The following is a 20,107-nucleotide window of genomic DNA, read 5'->3' as shown; positions in this document are numbered from 1 at the left end:
TCATTCTCCTACATATGAATATCCAGTTTTCCCCGCACCATTTGCTGAAGAGGCTATCTCTTCCTCAGTGTGTAGACTTGATGCCTTTGTCAAAGATCAGATGGCTGTAGGTGTGTGGGTTGATTTCTGGATTCTCTATTCTATTCCATTGATCCATGTGTCTGTTTTTATACCAGTACTGTGGTGTTTTGGTTATTATAGCTTTGTAATATAGTTTAAAGTCAGGTAGTGTTATGCCTCTAGCTTTATTTTTTTGCTCAGGATTGCTTTGGCTACGTGTGGTCTTTTATTATTCCATTTAAATGTCTGGATTGTTTTTTCCATTTCTGAGAAAAATGTCATTGGAATTTTGATGGGGATTGCATTGAATCTGTAGATCACTTTGGGTAATATGAACATTTTCACAATGTTAATTCTCCCAGTCCAAGACCATGGGATATCTTTCCATCTTCTTGTGTCCTCTTTAATTTCTCTCAATAGTGGTTTGTAGTTCTCCTCATAGAGATTTTTCACATCCTTGGTTAACTTTATTACTAAGTATTTTATTTTTTTTTTTGTGGCTTTTGTAAATGAGCTAGCTTTCTTGATTTCTTTTTCTGCATATTCACTGTTGAAGTACATAAATGCTACTGATTTTTGTGTGTTGATTTTGTATCCTGCAACTTTGCTGAAATCATTTATCAACTCTAAGAGATTTTTATAGAGGCTTTAGGCTGATCAGTGTATAGGATCCTATCATCCGCATGTAACAGGGACAGTTTGACTTCATCTTTTCCAATCTGGATGCCCTTTATTTCCTTCTTTTCTCTGATTGCTCTGCCTAGTACTTCCAACACTATTTTGAATAGGAGTGGTGAGAGTGGGCATCTGTGTCTAGTTCCTGTTCTTAAGGGAAAAGCTTTCAGCTTTTCCCCATTCAGGATGATATTGGCAGTGGGCTTATCATGTATGGCTCTAGTTGTGTTGAGATACTTTTCATCTATACCTAACTTGTAGAGAGTCTTTATCATGAAAGAATGTTGAATTTTGTCAAATGCTTTTTCAGCATCTATAGAGATGATCATATCATTTTTGTCTTTGCTTTTATTGATGTGGTATATCACACTTATTGATTTGCATATGTTGAATCAACCTTGCATCCCTGGGATGAATCCCACTTGATCGTGGTGGATAATTTTGTGTATGTGCTGCTGTATTCTGTTAGCTAGTATTTTATTGAGTATTTTTGCATCTATATTCATCAAGGTTATTGGCCTGTAGTTTTCTATTTTTGATGTGTCTTCATCTGGTTTTGGTATCAAGGTGATGTTTCCCTCATAGGATGAGTTTGGGAGAATGGCCTCTGTTTCAATCTTTTGGAATAGTTTGTAGAGAATTGGTATCAGTTCCTCTTTGAAGGTTTGGTAGAACTCTGCAGTGAACCTGTCAAGTCCTGGGCTTTTCTTTGTTGGGAGCCTTCTGATAACAGCTTAAATCTCTTTTACTGTTATTGATCTGTTCAGATTTTCTATATCTTCTTGGTTCAGTTTTGATAGTTTGTATGTGTTCAGAAATTTATTCATTTCCTCCAGATTTTCAAATTTGTTAACATATAGTTGTAGTTGTCTCTAATGATTACTTGTATTTCTGAGGTATCAGTTGTAATATCACTTTCTTCATTTCTAATTTTTGTTAGTTGGTGCTACTCTCTTCTTTTCTTAGTTAGCCTTGATAAAGGTTTGTCAATTTTATTTATCTTTTCAAATAACGAACTTTTTGTTTAATTGATCTTTTGTATCATTTTTCAGGTTTCTATTTCATTTAGTTCTGCTCTGATCTTAATTATTTCTTTCCATCTACTAACTTTGGGTTTGGATTGTTCTTGTTTTTCTAGATCCTTAAGGTGAAGTGTTGTTTATTTGCCATCTTTCCATTCTCCTGAAGTAAGCATTTAATGCGATAAATTTCCCCCTTAGTACTGCTTTTGCAGTATCCCACAGGTTTTGGTATGATGTGTCATTATTTTCATTAGTTTCAAGAATGTTTTTGATTTCCTTTTTAATTTCTTCTTGAATCCATGCATGATTAAGTAGACTGTTGTTTAATTTCCATGTGCTTGTATAGTTTCCAGAGTTTCATTTGTTATTGATTTCTAATTTTAATCTGTTGTGATTGGAAAAAATACATGGAATAATTCCAATTTTTTTGAATTTGTTGAGACTTGATTTGTGACCTAATATGTGATCTATCCTGGAGAATGTTCCATGTGCTGATGAGAAGAATGAATATTCTGAGGTTGTTGGATGGAATGTTCTGTAGATAACTGCCAAGTCCAATTTATCTAAAGTGTTGTTTAGATCTTGTGTTTCTCTGTTGATTTTTTGCCTAGATGATCTGTCCAGTGTTGAGAGTGGGGTGTTCATGTCCCCCACTATTACAGTGTTAGTGTCTATTTCTTTCTTTAGGTCTAATAGTGTTTGCTTTATAAATCTGGCTGCTCTGACATTGGGTGCATATATATTTATGATTGTTATGTTTTCTTGATGGATAGATCCTTTTGTCATTATATAGTGGCCTTCTTTATCTCTTTTTATGGTTTTTGGTTTAAAGTCTATTTTATCTGATATAAGAATAGCTACTCCAGCTCGTTTTTCATTTCTATTTGCATGGTATATATTTTTCCATCCTTTCACTCGTAGTCTATGTGTGTCTACAGGTGAGGTGAATCTCTTGAAGGCAGTATATTGTTGGGTCCATCTTTTTAATCCAGTCAGTCTGTCTGTGTCTTTTGAGTGGGGAATTTAATCCCTTTACATTTAGAGTTATTACTGAAAGGTGTTCATTTGCTCTTATTATTGATTTTTGTTAGGATACTTAGTATCCTTTGTTCCTTTCTTTCTGATTTTCTGTTTGTCTTCTGTATCTGTTGGTTTCTTGGGGTGGTAGATAAACTATTTTTTTCTTTATTGTTAGTATTTTTGTTTTACTGGTAGGTTTTGTTCTTTCTTGAGTATTCATGGCAGTGATGGTTGTTTTTCAGGTATCAAACCCAGTACTTCCTTGAGAATTTCTTGTAAGGCTGGTTGTGTGGTAGTGAACTCCTGCAGTTTTTGTTTGTCTGAGAAATATACTATTTGTTCTTCATTTTGGAAGGATAGCCTTGCTGGGTAAAGTATTCTTGGCAGGCAATTTTCATCCTTTAGTACTTGGAATATATTGTCCCATTATTTTCTGGCTTTTAGGGTTTCTGATGAAAAGTCTGATGATAGTCTGATTGGGGATCCCTTATAGGTTATTGATGCTTCTCTTTTGCAGCTTTTAAGATTCTCTCTTTGTCCTTGAGTTTTGCCAGTTTGACTATAACATGTCTTGGAGAAGACCTTTTTGGGTTGATTATGTTTGGGGATCTTTGTGCCTCCTGAATCTGAAGATCTGTGATTTTCCCTATACCTGGGAAGTTTGCTGCTATTATCTCATTGAGTATCTTTTCAATGCCATTTGCTTTTTCCTCCCCTTCTGGAATACCCATGATTCAGATATTTGAGCACTTAAGGTTTTCTGTTATCTCTCTTAGATTTTCTTCAATTTTTTAAATTCTTTTTTTTTCTGGTCTGCCTGTGTTAATTCAAACAGCCTGTCTTCAAGGTCAGAAATTCTCTCTTCTGTTTGTTCTAGCATGCTAGTTAGACTCTCTGTTGTGTTTTTTATTTTGTTGGATGAATCCTTCAGCTCCACAAGCTCTTCTACAGTCTTTATCAGGGCATTGATTTATTTGTACATTTCTTTTTTCAGATCCTGTATATTTTTTCTCATTCCATTGTGCTGTCTAACTGAGTTTTCTTGTATCTCATTTAGTTTCCTTAGAATTGTTGCTCTAAATTCCTTGTCAGTCATTTCAAGGACATCCTGTTCTATAGGATCTAGAGCTTGAGAGTTATTATTTTCCTTTGGTGGTAATGTACTATCTAGATTTTTCACATTTCTGGTGTCTCTCCTTTGGTGTTTCATCATTGTGGCATGGGGTATCACCGTCCACTCATTCCTCCCTGGTGTCTGGCCTGGATCCTGAAGGGACTGCCAATTCCAGGCAGTGGGAACTAGCCTGGGCTGGGGGTCCTACATTGCCTGTCAGTCCTGGCTCGGCTGGCTTGGGGCATGTGGATTCTGTGGCTCTCAGCCCTCTCCAGGCAGCAGAGAATGACCTGGGCTGGGGGTCCCACAGTGCCCACCTGTTCTGGTGCAGCTGACTCAGGGCATGTGAGCCTGGTGGCTCTCAGGCCTCTCTGCACAGCAGGGACTGGACTGGGCTGGGGGTCCCACATTACCTGCTTCTTCTGGTGTGGCAAACTTGGGGCATGAGGACCCAGCAGCTCTCGGGCCTCTCTGGGCAGTGGGGACTAGCCTGGACTGGGGTTCCATGGTGCCTGCCTCTTCCGGCACTGCTGACTTGGGGTGTGTGGGCCTGGCAGCTCTCAGACCTCTCTCGGTGGCAGGCATTGGCCTAGGCTGGGGGCCCCAAAGCACCTGCCTTTTCCAGTGCAGCTGACTCGGGGCATGTGGGCTCGGCAGCTCTCAGGCCTTTCTAAGCAGCAGGGACCAACATGGGCTGGAGGTACCACAGTGCCTGCCTTCTCTACCATGGCTGACTCAGGGCATGTGCGCCCAGTAGCTCTCAGGCCTCTCTGAGTGGCAGGCACTGGCCTGGGCTTGGGTCCTGCCCCGTAGCACTCAGCTCCTGCCTGTTCCAGTGCAGACCTCAGGCCTTCTGTTGTTGCTTTTTAATATTTGAAAATTCGTAGATTTGTGGGGGAGAGTGATGCTAGGAACCATCTACCCTGCCATCTTGACCTGAATGAAGTTTTTTTTTTTTTTTAATGTGATTAACTGTACAGGGTGGCCATTTATTTTTTGTTACAGACTGTAGGAATGAAGACTATGACAGTAATGCTTTCATATGTTTATCACTAGATAAGTTCTCTTTGGTCAACAAGAATTAAAATATCTCTATTTAACTATTTTTTAAAAATCTTCCTATCAAACTTTCTTCTGACCACCACCCCTATACCCCTCTCAACTCCATCAACGAGCTCAAATAAAAACCAAAACAGCCTACCTCATGGCTCTGGACATAAAAAAGTCAATGCAGTCTTGAAAATTTTTAGTTAGAGTTCAAAAGTTTACAAATGACTGAGATTTTCATACATTAAATAATGTCCATACAGCCTTGCCCCCAGTGGGAATTATTTAGTTTGCAATCAAAGTGGGCAATGTCCCCCTGAGGTAAAGGTTTGCTGAAAATCAAATTTTGAATTCCTGAAGACTCTAAGTGTCCGAGGGCTCTTGACCATGGGGAAACCTGAGGAAATGCTGTGACAGTGCATTGATTCTTTGGTTTTGGTGTCAGCATAACGTAATAGGGAGTTTTAAACTGTTTGCTATTTAACTCTGTGCTGAGCGTTCTGACTTTAAACAACTCAGATAGTCCATGTAAGAGTGAGAAGTGAGTCACAATATTTTCAGGCTATGTGACATGCTTTAAGGTAGAAAAGGTTAGATTTGCATATTCACCAGTTCCATTAATGTTTTTAACGTGAAGCCCAGTAACGCAGGAGAGTTATGAGCTTAGCTTCCATAGAAACTGGAGATGGTTCTTATTTCTTATTCTTCTCTTCTTCATCTAGTTATACGTCTGTAATACCAGACATTTCTTGAAGGTCCACACTAGGTGCCAGCCACTGCTCTAAGGGGTTCATATATATTATTTCTAATCATCCCAACAATAATCCAAGGTTGGAATAATTCTCTCAATGTGGTAGGTGGACTGAATGAATGTCTCAGTGGACAGCTCCCATGCTAGCCAGTGGAGCTTCAGCAGCAAATAAGATTAACACGAGCCCAAGGCTGCAGAGAGAGTTAATGGTGGAGCAGGATCTGGACTGAATCCAGCTACATCTAAAGAGCTTTGCCCACTGCAGCACTGCCTCAGACTCCAAGCAGGGGGAAAGGAAATTGTTTCAAAAGTGTTTGAAAATTGCATGTTAGTACAAGGTAAAGCTGTGTCTCTTTACACTTATATTTCTTCAAATAAGTATAGTGTCCAAATGAATATACATCAGTAAAGGGTTTATGAGGTTCTTAAAAAATTAAATGTAATTATTTTTAAAAAATAAATGTAAAATTTGCTATTTAAATTTTAAAAGAAAAATAATTCCCTCATAGCAGTCTTAGAGTAGCAATTACTAGAATATATCTAACTCGATAGTTTACCAAGAATTTTCATATACATTATTTTATGTTGTCATTTAAAAAGAAGTCCCATGAAATCGGTGGTATTATTCTCTATATTTGATCCATAGAAACCAAGGCGCACAGAGACCTTGTATTTTTGGAATAAAAAGGACAAAGCAGATGTTCACGTTCTGAACTCTTTGCCAGTTATTCTGATGCGCAGTTCTGTGCTCATTCTACTGAAGTAATCAAGGAGGGTAGATTTGTAACGTGCTTGCTTAACAAAAATTATCAAGTACAGTATGCATTTAGACCAGGGTTTCTCAACCCTGGCTCTCATGACATTTTGGGATGGGAGATTCTTTGCTGTGGGGACTGTCCTGTGCATTGCGTGATGTGTAGCAGCATCCCTGGGCTCTACCCACTGGATGCTGGCAGTACCTTCCAGCTCTGACAAACAAAAATGTCCTCAGGCATTGCCGGATTTCTTCCAGGGGACACTGTTCTAGACATTTTCTTAAAAAGTCACTGTTTTAGACATTATTTCAAAAGAATATTTACAGCTGGCAACACAGTTATATGGTTAAGTTTATGGATCTGAAAGCAGACAGCCAGAGTTTTATTTCAGCTCCACCACTGAAGTTCTTTGATATCACTAAGTCTAAGTTTCCTCCTCCGTAAGATGAAAATAAACTACACAAGGTTAGTTAAGGATCAAAGAGTTAGTGTATGACCTTGGCTACTGCCGTCTAGTGTCTGCTCCTGATATTACTTAGGAATATTATTCTGTGCATTCTATATGCCTGGTCTATATGTCTAAATGAGTCTAAATTTCCTTGGATTTATTTTTCACAATACCGTCCAGAGACCAGATCTGGATCTTTTGTATTGAATGAAAGTTCTTTATGATCTCATCCCAAACTTGCTTTCCAGCCCCATCTCCAAGTACCCCCGCTTCCCTGGCCACTCTCTTCCGTCTACCCACCCCCATTCACAGCCTCTCCGCAGCAGAAAGGGTCCTCTTTCCCAAATAACTCAGTCTCTCCTGTGACTCCACACCTGCACACCTGTGCCCATGCTGGTATCTGTCCTTTGCAGAACTGTTTTGTCTTGCAAGCTACTTTTGTCTTTAAGGATTGATTAAGACCTTAGGTGAACACCATACCGTAGACCGAGTTCTGGCCAAAATGGGTCAGACAGGTTATTTTCTCCATCCTTCCAGCTCTTTCCCTGTGGCATATCTCCATGCTCAGCAAAAAAATCCAAACAGAATCTCATCTAAGTGAAATAAAACTGTTCTCGCCAAAGAGACTTGGATATGAATTATCCCCCCAACTTTCTGCTGGACGACGCTCCTTTAGCATGTATTTTGTGAAACTGAAGAGAGCATTCGAAACCATTAGTGTTCTTTTAGAGAGTAAATGCAGTGTTGGCTGAGCCCTGGGGAATGCCAGTTAGAATAAACTATAGTAAATTGCCTGGAGACAATGTACTCCAAGCCAGTTCCTGGAAAGCTGGTTAAAGCTGGGGGCAGTTAAGTCATTCTGCACACCAACTTACCTTGTCTTCCTTCTTATCCCACTTTGTGATCTTTGTGGTCTCTACTTTTTCTCCCTCCTCCCCTGCATTAGTCAGGGTTCTCTAGAGAGACAGAGTGGATAGGATATGTTATAAACCTATGAGAGGGGATGTGTTAGGGGAATTAGCTCTCGCGATTGTAAAGAGAAGTCCACGAAAAGTCGTCTGCAAACTGGGTGCCAGTAGCATGGTTCAGTCCAAGTCCGAAGACGTCAAAGCAGGGAAGCCGATAGTGCTGTTGGTGTAAGTCCTGGAACCCAAAAGCTGGAGAGTCTCTGACTCTCATGTCCACGATCAGGACAGCAGAGTGTATCCCAGCTCCAGAGGCTGGAGAGAGATTCACCTTTTTTCTCTGTTTTTGTTCTCTCCAGGCCCCCAGTGATTGGATGGTTCATGCTCATGTTGAGGTCGGGTCTTTCCCGCCCAGTCCACCCAGGCTCACATGCTGATCTTTTCTGGAAACACCCTCACGGACACACCTGAAAAGATAGCTTTATCAGGTTTCTCGGCATTCCTTCATCTAATCAAGCAGACAACCTAGAATTAACCCTCACACCCCTTTTCACTCTGCTGCAGACAACCCCCACCCCCACAAATGTCCCATTTGTTCCCATTGTCCTCGCAGGTCTTCGTTGCACCACACAAGATCCAGGCATTGCTCTATGCTGTGGGGAAAATCCTAGCCCCTATGGAGCTTGTTGGTGGTGTCGATGGGCAGGGGAGTGACAAGTGATAACTAATAATAAAAACAGTAGAAGAGAGTTCCAGGTAATTGCATTGTAGATAAAATAGGGCCATAGGGTAGAGATGATGTGAGGGGGTAGGGCTTCTTTGGCTGGAAGCTTCAGGGAGGTCACCTCCAAGAAGTTGGAGCTGAGACCTAGTAAGGACGAGGGAGCACCATACACAGACCAGGACAGGAGTGCTGTTTCAAGAGGGAGGAAGCAGGCCAGGGAGGTTGGTGTGAGTCAGAAACAGGCAGGAGTCACAGGTGCAGGGCCCCACAAGCAAGGCTGAGGAATGGGATATTTTTTCCAAGTGCAGTGGGAAGCCCCTGGAGTGATTAAGCCGTAGAGTTGTAAGATCTCACTGATGCACAGAGAAGGCTGCTCAGGTGGGCAGCGTGACTCTGTATGTGTGTATGAGCGCACATGTGTATGTTGGGGTGAGCTAAGACCGACTGATTAGCGAGAGCAATGCCCCTTGCTTTTCCTGGAGTCACCAGTGGAACTGTGGAAACATCCTCCCTGCCCAGACCCTTTCTTCATTCATTCCTTCATCCTTTCAAAACACATTTATGGGGTGTCCATTATGTACCATGGAGTGGTGTATGTGCCAGGTAACAAAGAGGACCCAAAGAGTTGTAGCTCTGGTCTCATGGAACTTACCCAAGTGGAGAGAGAGATGGTCATCAGTGCAGGTGCACAGCACAACTGTGTCATTACCAGCTCATCACTTCCTGGGTGGGCATTGGAGAGGGTTTCCCTGAGGAAGTCACAAAGAGCCCGAGGCCCCGAGTTTGAGTGAGAGGCCACTGGGCCAGGAGTTCTGGACACAAAATTAGCAGCAGGATGGAGCAATGGCTACCCACTTGCCAGTGCGGCCAGCACAGAGGGCAGGGGAGACGGTGAGGCAGGAGTGGGCGGGTCGGAAAGGCCTCAAAGGCCATGGGGATGTCCTGGTCTCTCTCCCTAGGACAGTGGGAGCCACAGAAGGGTTTGAAGCAGTAAAGTGGCAAATCAAGTTTGTGTGTTTGCATGTTTAGATGACTTGGGTGAGAGGTGGCTGGCGTGGTCCAGGGAATGAAAGGTGAGGAAATAGGTCTGGTGGGGGAGAAGGGGCATGGAGGGACATTTTGGATTCCAAAGGTTTCTTGGGGGTGGGGGTGGGGAACTGGAAACGGTCTTTTGACTTATGAGTGAGGAACCTGGATCCTTCCTGGACACATGATTCTTTGTAATGTGCATCTGTCCCATCTGAGTTTGGGGTGTGTGTGTGTGTGTGTGTGTGTGTGTGTGTGTGTGTGTGTGTGTGTGTGTGTGTGTGTGTGTGTGTGTGTGTAGGTGCAAATATGCAGAGTACCTAAGATGTGTCCCTTAGAGCTCTTATTTAAAAGATGTTCTTCATATGTACCATTTAAACCATTGCCTAATGGAATGATTACCCTCTGGTTGATAAAACAGACCAAAATGAATTCTTTACTAATCACTTCCCCAAAGCATGAGCTTACCTGAATTCACCTCAGCCATCCACTATCTTTACATAGCACTTCTCACTTTAATTTACAGGTATTCTGTAGATTTTGATTTCCTTTGTATGAAGAATATAATTCTAGAGGACTACTACTATAAGAAGGAGTGTGCTCTCTGTGTTGCAGAGGTGGTTTAGAATCATGCAACAAAAGGAAATTAAAAGAAAAACAAGCTTCACATTTTTAAATCTATAATTGTTTTCTACTGCAATCACATAGCCAAGTTTGTCCAGTATCGGCAATCACTTAGGTATATTTCTTAGCAAATGTATTGTTGTACTATATATCTTTTTGAATGTGTATGTATCTTCCTAAGATTGTATGTAAGTTTATTAAATACTTAATGCACAGTAAATGAAAGGCTTTATCTTTCCAATAAAACCAAGCCACATGAAAATGGATCCTATTTCATGTTGTCTTCAATTACTATAAAGGTAGCACCAACATGTTTCAAGATTTGCTTGACAACCTCTACCAGTTGTGATAAAGGAAAGATAAAGAGACGAGGTTAGAATCTACAAGAAAACTTTTAACCTTTGTCTGTTCCTTCTCTATCCCATTTTTCATGATTCCCCTTCCCAGATGACAGCACTGACCTGTCATCAGTAGGATGGCTGCTTCTGGGTTGTTTCACAAGTAGAGGGTGGTTGCTGCAAAGCCTTCTCATTTCTCTTCCAGCCTGTCCTTCAAATAAATAGTACCTTTTTGTAGCTTGTGGGGTCAAGTTTTTATTTGTGGTCTTAGAGATCACTTTTTTATTTCTCTGTTAGAAATTGGCTCCCTGCTGCAGGAATAGAATCTGTACAGTTGATTCTGTTAACACCATGGTCTAACTGGTTGAGCTGAGGGATTTCATAAAATAATATTCATTTGCATAATGGTATTTTACAATCAACCTTCTGCTTTAGAATGGACTTAAATATTGTAGAGCATATTTCTTAAGATTAAATAGACAACCAGATTTTTGGAGTAGCTCAGATGTAAAAAGAAGAATACAGGAAAAGAATGTACAATGAATAAAATTTATTAACATTGTGTAAATAAACCTAGCTCGTTAAATAATTTCCTTTTATAAAGTCTTCTTGTTGCTATGCTTTTATCACCAAAGACTCAGTAAGGGAAACTGTCTACTTTAAAAGAAGGGATTGTGAAAATATCAGCAACAACAGCAGTAATAGTAATGACATCAATATCACCTGCTGTCACAACGTATTGGGTTGGACCCATTTAGTGATATTTTCTCTTTTCTGATAATTTAGCTAAATGCTGAAGCTGAATCAGACTGATGAAATAATATACTGGAATAAATATGACCTTTATAAATTATTCATTCAAGCCCAAATGAAAAATATGTACATTAAATCATTTGCCATTTTAAGTTATTTTTTCATAATCTTCATAAACGTGGAACTTGAACTGATGCATTTAACATTATTTGTATGTGTATCCTATATAATTAATATGTGTATTGATCTATATATACACATGTATACACTTAAAAACTATTTACTCAAGGAAATCTTTTCAAAATCCTCTTTGAAATGGGTCCGTGCATAAGCAAACCAGAAGAGTCGTTTGTGAGATATTCCCTTGTAAGCTCTTAAGTACACTTCACAAGCGAGTTAACTGTATGTCAACAGTGCAATAGGACTGATGTCTGCTTTTCTCCGGCCTTCCTTTTGTTCAGAGAATTTGGATGGAGAGACCCAGAACTGCCTGAAGTGATCCAGATGTTGCAGCATCAGTTCCCTTCCGTCCAGTCGAACGCGGCAGCCTACTTACAGCACCTCTGCTTTGGAGACAATAAGATAAAAGCTGAGGTAAGTGCTATTTGGATTTCCAAATGAATGGTGTCAGATTGATAAGCACTCAGGTTTTTTAGAGTGATGTTGAAAGGGGAAAGAAGTAGAACAACTCCAGGTATATTTTTAAAATTTCAATCTGTACTTCAGACTGAAACAGCACTTTTCATCTAATTAATTGGCATGTCTGTGCATACTTTTTTCTTTTTTTGTATTTGAATACTGGGGAATGCTGGTATCAACAGAGTCTGGATTGTCAAATGCCATACTTCGGGTGGGGTTTGCCTTTCTCTCTTCAGTTTTATCTCTGGGAGTCATCTTTTAGGAGAAATCCTAAAAAAAAAAAAAAAATCCATCTATTGTTATCTCCTCAAATTACAACAGAATTTGTGGTCAATATAGGTTGAGTATTTCTCATCCAAAATGCTTGGGACAGAAGTGTTTTGCATTTTAGATTTTTTCAGATTTTGGAATATTTTCATATATATAAAATGAGATGGTTTGGGGATGGGACCCCCAACTCTAAACATGAAATTCGCTTATGTTTCATATATACCTTCTACACATTGCCTGGAGGTAGTTTCATACAATATTTCTCATAATTTTGTGCATGAAACAAAATTTGTGTTAAGTACTTGTGCGAAATTTTCACCTTGTAGCATCCTGTCAGTGCTGAGAAAGGTTCATTATTTTGGAGCATTCTGGATTACAGACATTAGGCTTAGAGATGCTCAACCTGTGCGTGCTATGGCCTGTCCTTCTGGGAAAACTCATTGATAAGGTGGGGACTTTAGGCAGTAAACTGGCTTTGAGTTATAACCAAGTGTTTTGAGCCATTTACAAAGGTAGTAGTGGACATAATATTGATAAGAGTGTTCCGTTAAAGATACTGTTGTCTGTGTCCATCATGTATACAATTGTTAATATAGTTTGTGTGCTTGGAACACTCTAAAGTGCATGCATTGCTGTGGGCAATGTTTCTGTAAAATCACAGTGGTCACCACAGCTAACTGATTTTTTTAGGCAAGGGACAAACATTTGCATACAATCAGCTGAGCAATCAAATTTTTAAAAAAGATTTCATAAACTATAATGAGTCATCTCCATAGCATGTAAGCAATTTTGAGTATGAGCCTAAATTAGTTTAAGACTGGAAAGAAGAGAGTTGAAGATATAATTGCAATTTATTATAGATTTTGCTTGCTTGCATTGGGTCGTATATAGCCTAGCAGCTTTTCATCTTTTATTTTTTTTTTTCATCTCTCCTGCACTGAGACTAGAAAACTTGGTCCATGCTCATTCTTATCAGAAAAGTCATATTTCTTTGGGGAATGAATATACAGCAGTTGTTCTCAACCAGGTGTGATTTTGTCCCTCAGGTACATTTGACATCTGGAGACATTTATGGTTGTCATATCTGGAGGGAGTTGTGGTGCCAATAGCATCTAGTGGGTAGAGCTGAGGGTTGCTGCAAAATGCCCTACAATCACAGGGTAGCCCCCATAACGTATAATTATCCAGACCCAAGTGTCAATACTGCCAAAGTTTATATAAAGAAAAATATCTTCCATCTAAGATGAATCTAAAATGTGAAAAAATACCAACTGTTAAAACGACCTAAAAACACATTAAAATTATGTGATTCCTGTACCTAATGGTAGTTATCTTAGTCATTCTCTGTTTTAAATAGAAAGCAAAATGGTCATGCAAAATGAAGGACAGATTTCTGATTAGGGGATCACATACCATCATGTTTAGAAGATTACGACTTCGAGGGTTTCTCTAAAGGTCATGAAAACATTTCATTTCATCATTGGCATGAAGTTGATTCAGGAGTGTTGTGGTGCCTTCCAAAAAGTAGGATGAACTCCCACCCACAATTTGGTTCTAACATTCATTGAGACTGCTGACATCACCCACACACAAAGAGGGTGATTGGCTCTGTGGACATGCTCCATGGACTGGCCTTGAGGCCTCTCAATAGTGATGCTAATGAACAGTGTGCTATAGACTTCTTTGTGGCTACATCAGAGCTACCCCAGTCCCCTGATCAGAAGGAGGCCAGGCAGTGACAGGGTGGTCAGAACATACATCATGTTGGACAGATGCAGTTTCCAGTGCCGGCTTCCCTGCTTACCACCTCTGTCACCTGGAACAAGGTGTTGATGATGTCCTCAGAAGCGTCATTTCTTATCTTTAAAATAGAGATGCTAATATCTTCTTTACAGGGTCTTCATAGGGATTAAGCAACTCAATGTATGCAAACTGCTTAGTGGTGAAATATACACTCATTCACATTCTTTTGGCCAGGAGCATAGTTAAGACACTAAAGTTAGTTTTATCTTCTGTGGTATGTATGTATATGTCTGCATGTGTATGTGTGTATGTGCATGTGTGCATATGTGTACATGTGCCTATTGTTTCATTTTGCCGGAGTGCTCTTGAGGTTGCCTATGTCACCTCTTGCTATTTGGAGTGTCCTCCCAGAGCTGGGACTTAGGTTCATATTATCAATGACTGTCCTCCACTCCACTGCCTAGACTGCTGGGTCCCAGGGTAATGTTCCCCTGGCGCCTGTGAAGCTGGAATGGAAGGAGGGGAAGGGTGACATAGGACGGAGGCACAGTCTGTCACTCAGTTGACAAAATGAGATCAGGTTAGTAAATGTCAGCTCAAAGAGCAGGGAAAGTACAAAAGGCCTAAACCAAATACAAAGGGAACGGTCCAGAGCTTCCCTCTTTCTCTCCCCTGAAGCCACATAGGGAGCTGTGCATTTGCAAGTGTGTGCAACCCTCCCCACACACACACAACACACACACACACACAACACACACACACACAGACGTGTAAACTCATAAGGATTCTGCACAGACCTATTTTGTTCTCTCATCCTAACTCAGAGTCCAAACTATTAGTAATTACTTCTCGCTTTGTGACGGATGGCTGCCTGTCATGTTTTCATATATAGGTATTGATTTTTATAATTACCTGTTGTCCAAATACTAATCTCTCAGGCACTGGCTTTTCCAAATTTGCTCAGTCCTCTCGTCTTCCTCTTGCGTTTTATTGAACTGATTTAGCCCTTCAGTCTGCATTTCATCATTGGCATGGGCTTTGCTCGCACAACGGCTAGGCCATTGAGCAAAAGGCAGAATTAGATCTCCTATACGTGAGGGTCATAAATCATGCCTCTCTCATTCCTTATTACAGAGCTTTGTATAGTCTTCATAAAATGAAGCCCAGAAATTCAGTTTTGTTCCAAATGATGCTGGATTTTATAGGTACAAAGTTGAAAAATTGCTTCCATAAATCAGAAAACGAAAGCCCTGTCCCTAACTTTTCCTACTGGTCTCGTGAACTTGGATTTGAGACAGTCTCCTGGTTCCCCTCCCAGCAGTGAGTAGGAATTGAGGGTAGAGGCCTGGGGTGGGGGGGGTCCAGCTCCACAGCCTCTGGTGACTCACTTAGAGTGTGCATTCCAGCGGGTGCCCTGACCCAGGGGAGGACATTTAATTGTAAACACTTTGAATATCAGTGAGTGTCCAAAAATTGAGACAGGAAGATATCACATAGGCAATAATAATTCAGAGCTAAATTGAGGTAAGATCAGAAGAAAGGCAGTTGAAAATTTAAAGAGGGTGGAGGAGGAAAGAGTAAAGAGAGGGTCTGGGGGCTGGCTGGTTAGCTCAGTTGGTTACAGCACAGCCTTATAACACCAAGGTCACAAGTTCAAATCCCCATACTGGCCAGCCACCAAAAAAAAAAAGAGAGAGAGAAAGGGTCTGTATTATTGCTGCAAACACACCACGTGTTGGTGCAGTTCATTTTTACAGGCTAATGAATAGGTGATATATATGTGAGCCCTCCTGCTTTAAAGGGAAGAAGCATGATTGGCATGGACGAATGTCAGTAATATTTGAATTATGTCTGTTATCTATGCTGTCTCCTAAATGGTTGGGAATCTTACAGTCAACTGAGCTTTAGACAGAGGAATTATTAGGCTTGGAAGCTTGCTTAGGTGTATGGTCTACAGGCATCTTTTAAGAGGTGCCTAAATATCAGTAAGTTCTGAGTATTTTTCATAAATCCTTCCTTCATTCTTTCTGGGAACTCCTCCTCAGTTAAGAATATTAAGAATATCCTATTGATTTGCCTTTCGTGGGTAGTAAAGATATCAGTTTATTTATGTTCCACCTTCCTGCATTTTCCCCATTTCTTCTTATGCACACGCTAGAGTGACCACGCAGGTAGCACACCCTGTTTACAACTGTGCAGTCTTATGCAAGCAGGAGCATATATATGCATGTGTTCACTATATGGTGGCATTCAAGGTAGCACGTCTCCTAGAGGTTAAAAACTATTTCATATTTTCAAGTGACAAAGAGATTAGTTTTGAATTTTTTAATTTTAAAATATTTTATTATAAATTAATAAATTGATTACATTTAATAAAAATTTAAATTAACAAAAATTTTAAATGTTTAAATAACTTTAAAATGTATCTTCCTTTAAACACAGGATCATTCACTTAAACATACCTTTTAAAAAAAACCCAACTTTATTATACAGCATTATATGTGAGAAGGATTGATGGGTGTACATTTCTTTGTGAGAAATTGCCGGTGACCACCCCTGATGAAGATTTAATTTAGGGTTTTGATTGCTTCTCGTTATGTGAAAAATTAGCTTCATCTATCAAATATACAACTGAGGTGTTTAAAGATCAAACTTATCACAGTTCCAAGATAAGAAATACTGCTCTTAAGAAAGCAATACTGATTTTATTTTTCTAACTTCCAGCAAACCTCTTTCCCATTATCTTATCATTCTAACTCCTATACAGCATTTTGGTTTCTAAAGAAATGGAATTTTCAATTCTAGTGAGGAAAAAAGAGTTTATTGATAGCCTGTTTTGTGTTAGTAGGGGATCCAAATATTAATAATGTGTAGATCCTACCGTTAAGGAATCTGCAGCCTCCTGGATAGATAATATGTAAACAGGGCATTATAATACCATGTGTTACACACAACAGAAAGGTAAATCCACAGCCTGGGCGGGTACTTACAAAGTGCTTACACCCCAGCCTTGTGGAGGCAGGAAAAGCTGCCTGCTTCCTACAGTGATGGCTGCACTGAATTTTAAATCAGAAGTTGCTGGAAAAATATAATCTAAAAATGTAACGTAGAAGAGGGCTCATATTTAAGGATATCAGTCCTTCAGAGTTTTCTCTTTGTGTGGGTGTCTTTGTGTATGAGTCCATATAGTTTCAATGTATTTGCATCATCTGTACTAATTTTTTTTTTCCAAATTGGCATTATCTCTCTTTAACTGTAATGTAGAAATTGATTTCTGTTTATAAAAATATGCATGCTTTTTCCTTCCCCCATTCAGGCCAATTTAGAACATCTCATATGTTAAAAAAAAGTTGCAACTTGTTCCTGTCTACTACACTTCAAGTGCTTCGTAATTTTATTTTATTCTTGGTTCTTTCTACCTCATATAGTTTAAGAGAAGGTACTACTCATCTTTTCACTTGATTACCTTTGAATCATTTTTTCTCATTCCTTCATCATAAATTGTTCCACATTTTTTGAAAAAGAGCCTGCATTTAGTTACTAAGTATCAGTAGACAATGTACTGTTGAGCTTATGGTGAGGGCCCTGGAGCCAGGCTGCCTGCATTGGACCCCTGGCTGCTGAATTACTTTCTAGCTCTGTAAGCTTGAGCAAGTTGCTCTACCTCTCTGAGCCTCAGTCTCTCTCCTGGATTCTAACCAGCATGGAGCTTGATGTCACTGCAGGGAGAACACACGCTGACTGCCAGCATGAGCAAGCGGTTAAGGATGGCGAGGTATTGTTAGTACATGTTGCAAATATTAATGAAGGAAATCTCTTCCTAACAGTTAGTTGTAAAACCAGTCTCATAGCTTACAAAACAGAATATTTATGTGCATTTACCTGCTTTTACTTGCTTATCTGCTTTACTTGAATTGTTCATCCTTCACATTTTGGAATCTGTCATTGTCGGCTAAGGGGAGTTGAAAGCATGCGTTGGGTGTGGCTCTGTGCTACTTGTGTTTAAACAGGTAGCTTCCCTTGAGGAAGTCAGAATCAACCATTCGCACATGCCGACATAAAAGAACACATAGATCCAAATACTCAAGATGCCGGTATTATGCGCAAGTGGAATTGATTCACATATTCATTCAACACACATTCATTGAGCAGCTTTAAAGTTCCAGGCTCTGCTTCGGGCCACGGTGATCCAGCAGTGAGCAAAACTGACCCAGATGGGTAGGGGAAGCAACAGCAAACACACACAGACATAGATCCGTCGTATTTCAGGTGGCGATGCTGCCGTGGAGAAAACAAAACGCAGTGATGGGAGGGGGGCAGGGAGAGGGGCAGCTGCTGTCCTGTAAACGTGGTCAGGGAAGTCATTTCTGAGAAGCAGCATTGGAGAGGAGCCCAAAAGCGGCCAGAGAGGGAGTCGTAGGGTTAATTCCAGGAAGGAGGATTGTCCCCTGCAAAAAGCAAACAGACAAGCCAAGCTGGGGGTTAGGGATGGGCCTGTCTGTGCTCCAGGAGTGGGTTAGCTTCCTGGGTCTGCGGTAACCAAGTACCACAAACTTAAAACAGCAGAAATGTATTCCCTCACTGTCCTGGAGGCTGGGAGTCCGAGATCAATGGATCCACAGGGCCGTGCTCCTTCTGCAGCTCTGGGTGGAATTCTTCCTGGCCTCTGCCCAGCTTCTGGTGGCAGCTACCAGTCCTCAGCATCCCTTGGATTCTGGGTGCATTGCTTTGGTCTCTGCCTCATCTTTACACTGCATTCTCCTCCCTGTGAGTCAATTTCTGTACCTTTTCTCCTTTTATAAGGCCATCTGTCATACTGGATTAGGACCCACCCTAATGATGTGTTCTTAACATGATGACATCTAGAAGATGCTTTTTCCAAATAAGTTCATATTCACGGGTACCAGGGGTTAGGGGTTCAGTGTATCTTTTGGGGGAGACAATATTCAACCCACAACAAGGAGTAACAAGGAGTGTGGCTGGAACCCTGCAAGTGAGGAGGCAAGGGACAAAGGTGAGATGAGAAGGTGAGTGTCCAGGGCTGGATCACATACACCAGTGTGCAGACCAACGTCTTATCCTCGGAGGAGGGAAAGCAGGGCGTGCTTTTTGGCAGGGTGGTTTGGAAAGTAACACATCTTAAGAAAGAATGCTGAGAGAGACTTGGGAATCTTTTGTGGTACGAAAGCAGATGGATTGAAGCTCTGAAGGAGAAGGTGAATGGATAAATGAAATAGGGAGGATTGCCCAGGAAATGCAAAAAGGTGAGCTTCTGAGAAGAAGCCAGAAAGGGAAGCCAGGTAACCTAGGGTAGCCTCTTGCAGTGATCCCCAAGTGACTGAGAAAGTGTGGTAAAAGCAAAGCGGCTTCTTGGATCTGAAGGATACGTGGGTGATTTGGGGGGGATGTGGAGGCTGTTATTTGAAAGGGCTCTGGTGTAAAGGAGAGACTCAGAAACAAGAGATCTCAGTAACTGGAAGGAGTTGGAGGGGCTTTCACCAAGAACCTTCCAGAACATCACTGTAGTAAAGAGTTCAGGCACCAGTCCAGAAAGTAGTAGTAGCCATGCAGGAGACAGCTGGGTGACAAGTAGCAAGTTAGTTCTGCATAAAGAAAAAGGAGGAAGGCGGTGGCTTTACAAACAGAGTTATTATAAAGACACAGGTGATCTTGTCATGTTTCAATACAATCAGGCCAAGAGCGGAAGAGAGCAAGGGACGTGATGAGGGCCGGAGTCTTAGGTCTAGGAGGAGGAGGAGTTAGCTCTACAGAGAACTTAGAGCCTCTTGGGAGCAAGGACCTTTATGAATGCAGGAGAGATGACATGTGACCCACGGTGAGCACTGTCACAGCCTGGAGCTAACACTGAGTGCACGAGGATGATGCCCAGTATGTTTTTTCATTTTCGTGAAGGCTTGGTCCTTTACACGTGAAGGATGATGCAAGAGGCAGAATCAAGAGTTATTGGCCGAGCTTCAAGCAGAAGGGGCCACGAATCATCCTGAGCAGAGGAGGGAATAAGTAGGTGATATTGCCTACAGGCTGGGACAGAATTACAACCAAACAGGACAGGTATGATCCCACGAGGTAACTATCAACTTGGAGAATAAGGCAGAATCACGGTCTTTTGGAGTATGGAGACAGGAGCAGAGATAAAGGCATCCAGAGACATCAAGTGGTGGGGACAAGGTGG

The 20,107-nt window shown here is 40.9% G+C and overlaps 1 protein-coding gene across 1 annotated transcript in view; it reads left to right on the top strand.

Annotated features, from left to right (window-relative positions):
• CTNND2 (catenin delta 2) overlaps positions 1 to 20,107 on the top strand; it is a 934,064-nt gene that overhangs the window by 658,367 nt on the left and 255,590 nt on the right. The window contains exon 10 of the mRNA XM_063085434.1: positions 11,724 to 11,856. Within this exon, the coding sequence (XP_062941504.1) occupies positions 11,724 to 11,856 (133 nt within the window). The remainder of the gene's footprint in view (positions 1 to 11,723; positions 11,857 to 20,107) is intronic.

This window comes from Cynocephalus volans, chromosome 2, assembly GCF_027409185.1.
Source record: "Cynocephalus volans isolate mCynVol1 chromosome 2, mCynVol1.pri, whole genome shotgun sequence".
NCBI classification, from domain to species: Eukaryota; Metazoa; Chordata; class Mammalia; order Dermoptera; family Cynocephalidae; genus Cynocephalus; species Cynocephalus volans.
This window is presented reverse-complemented; position numbering and strand designations above follow the sequence as displayed.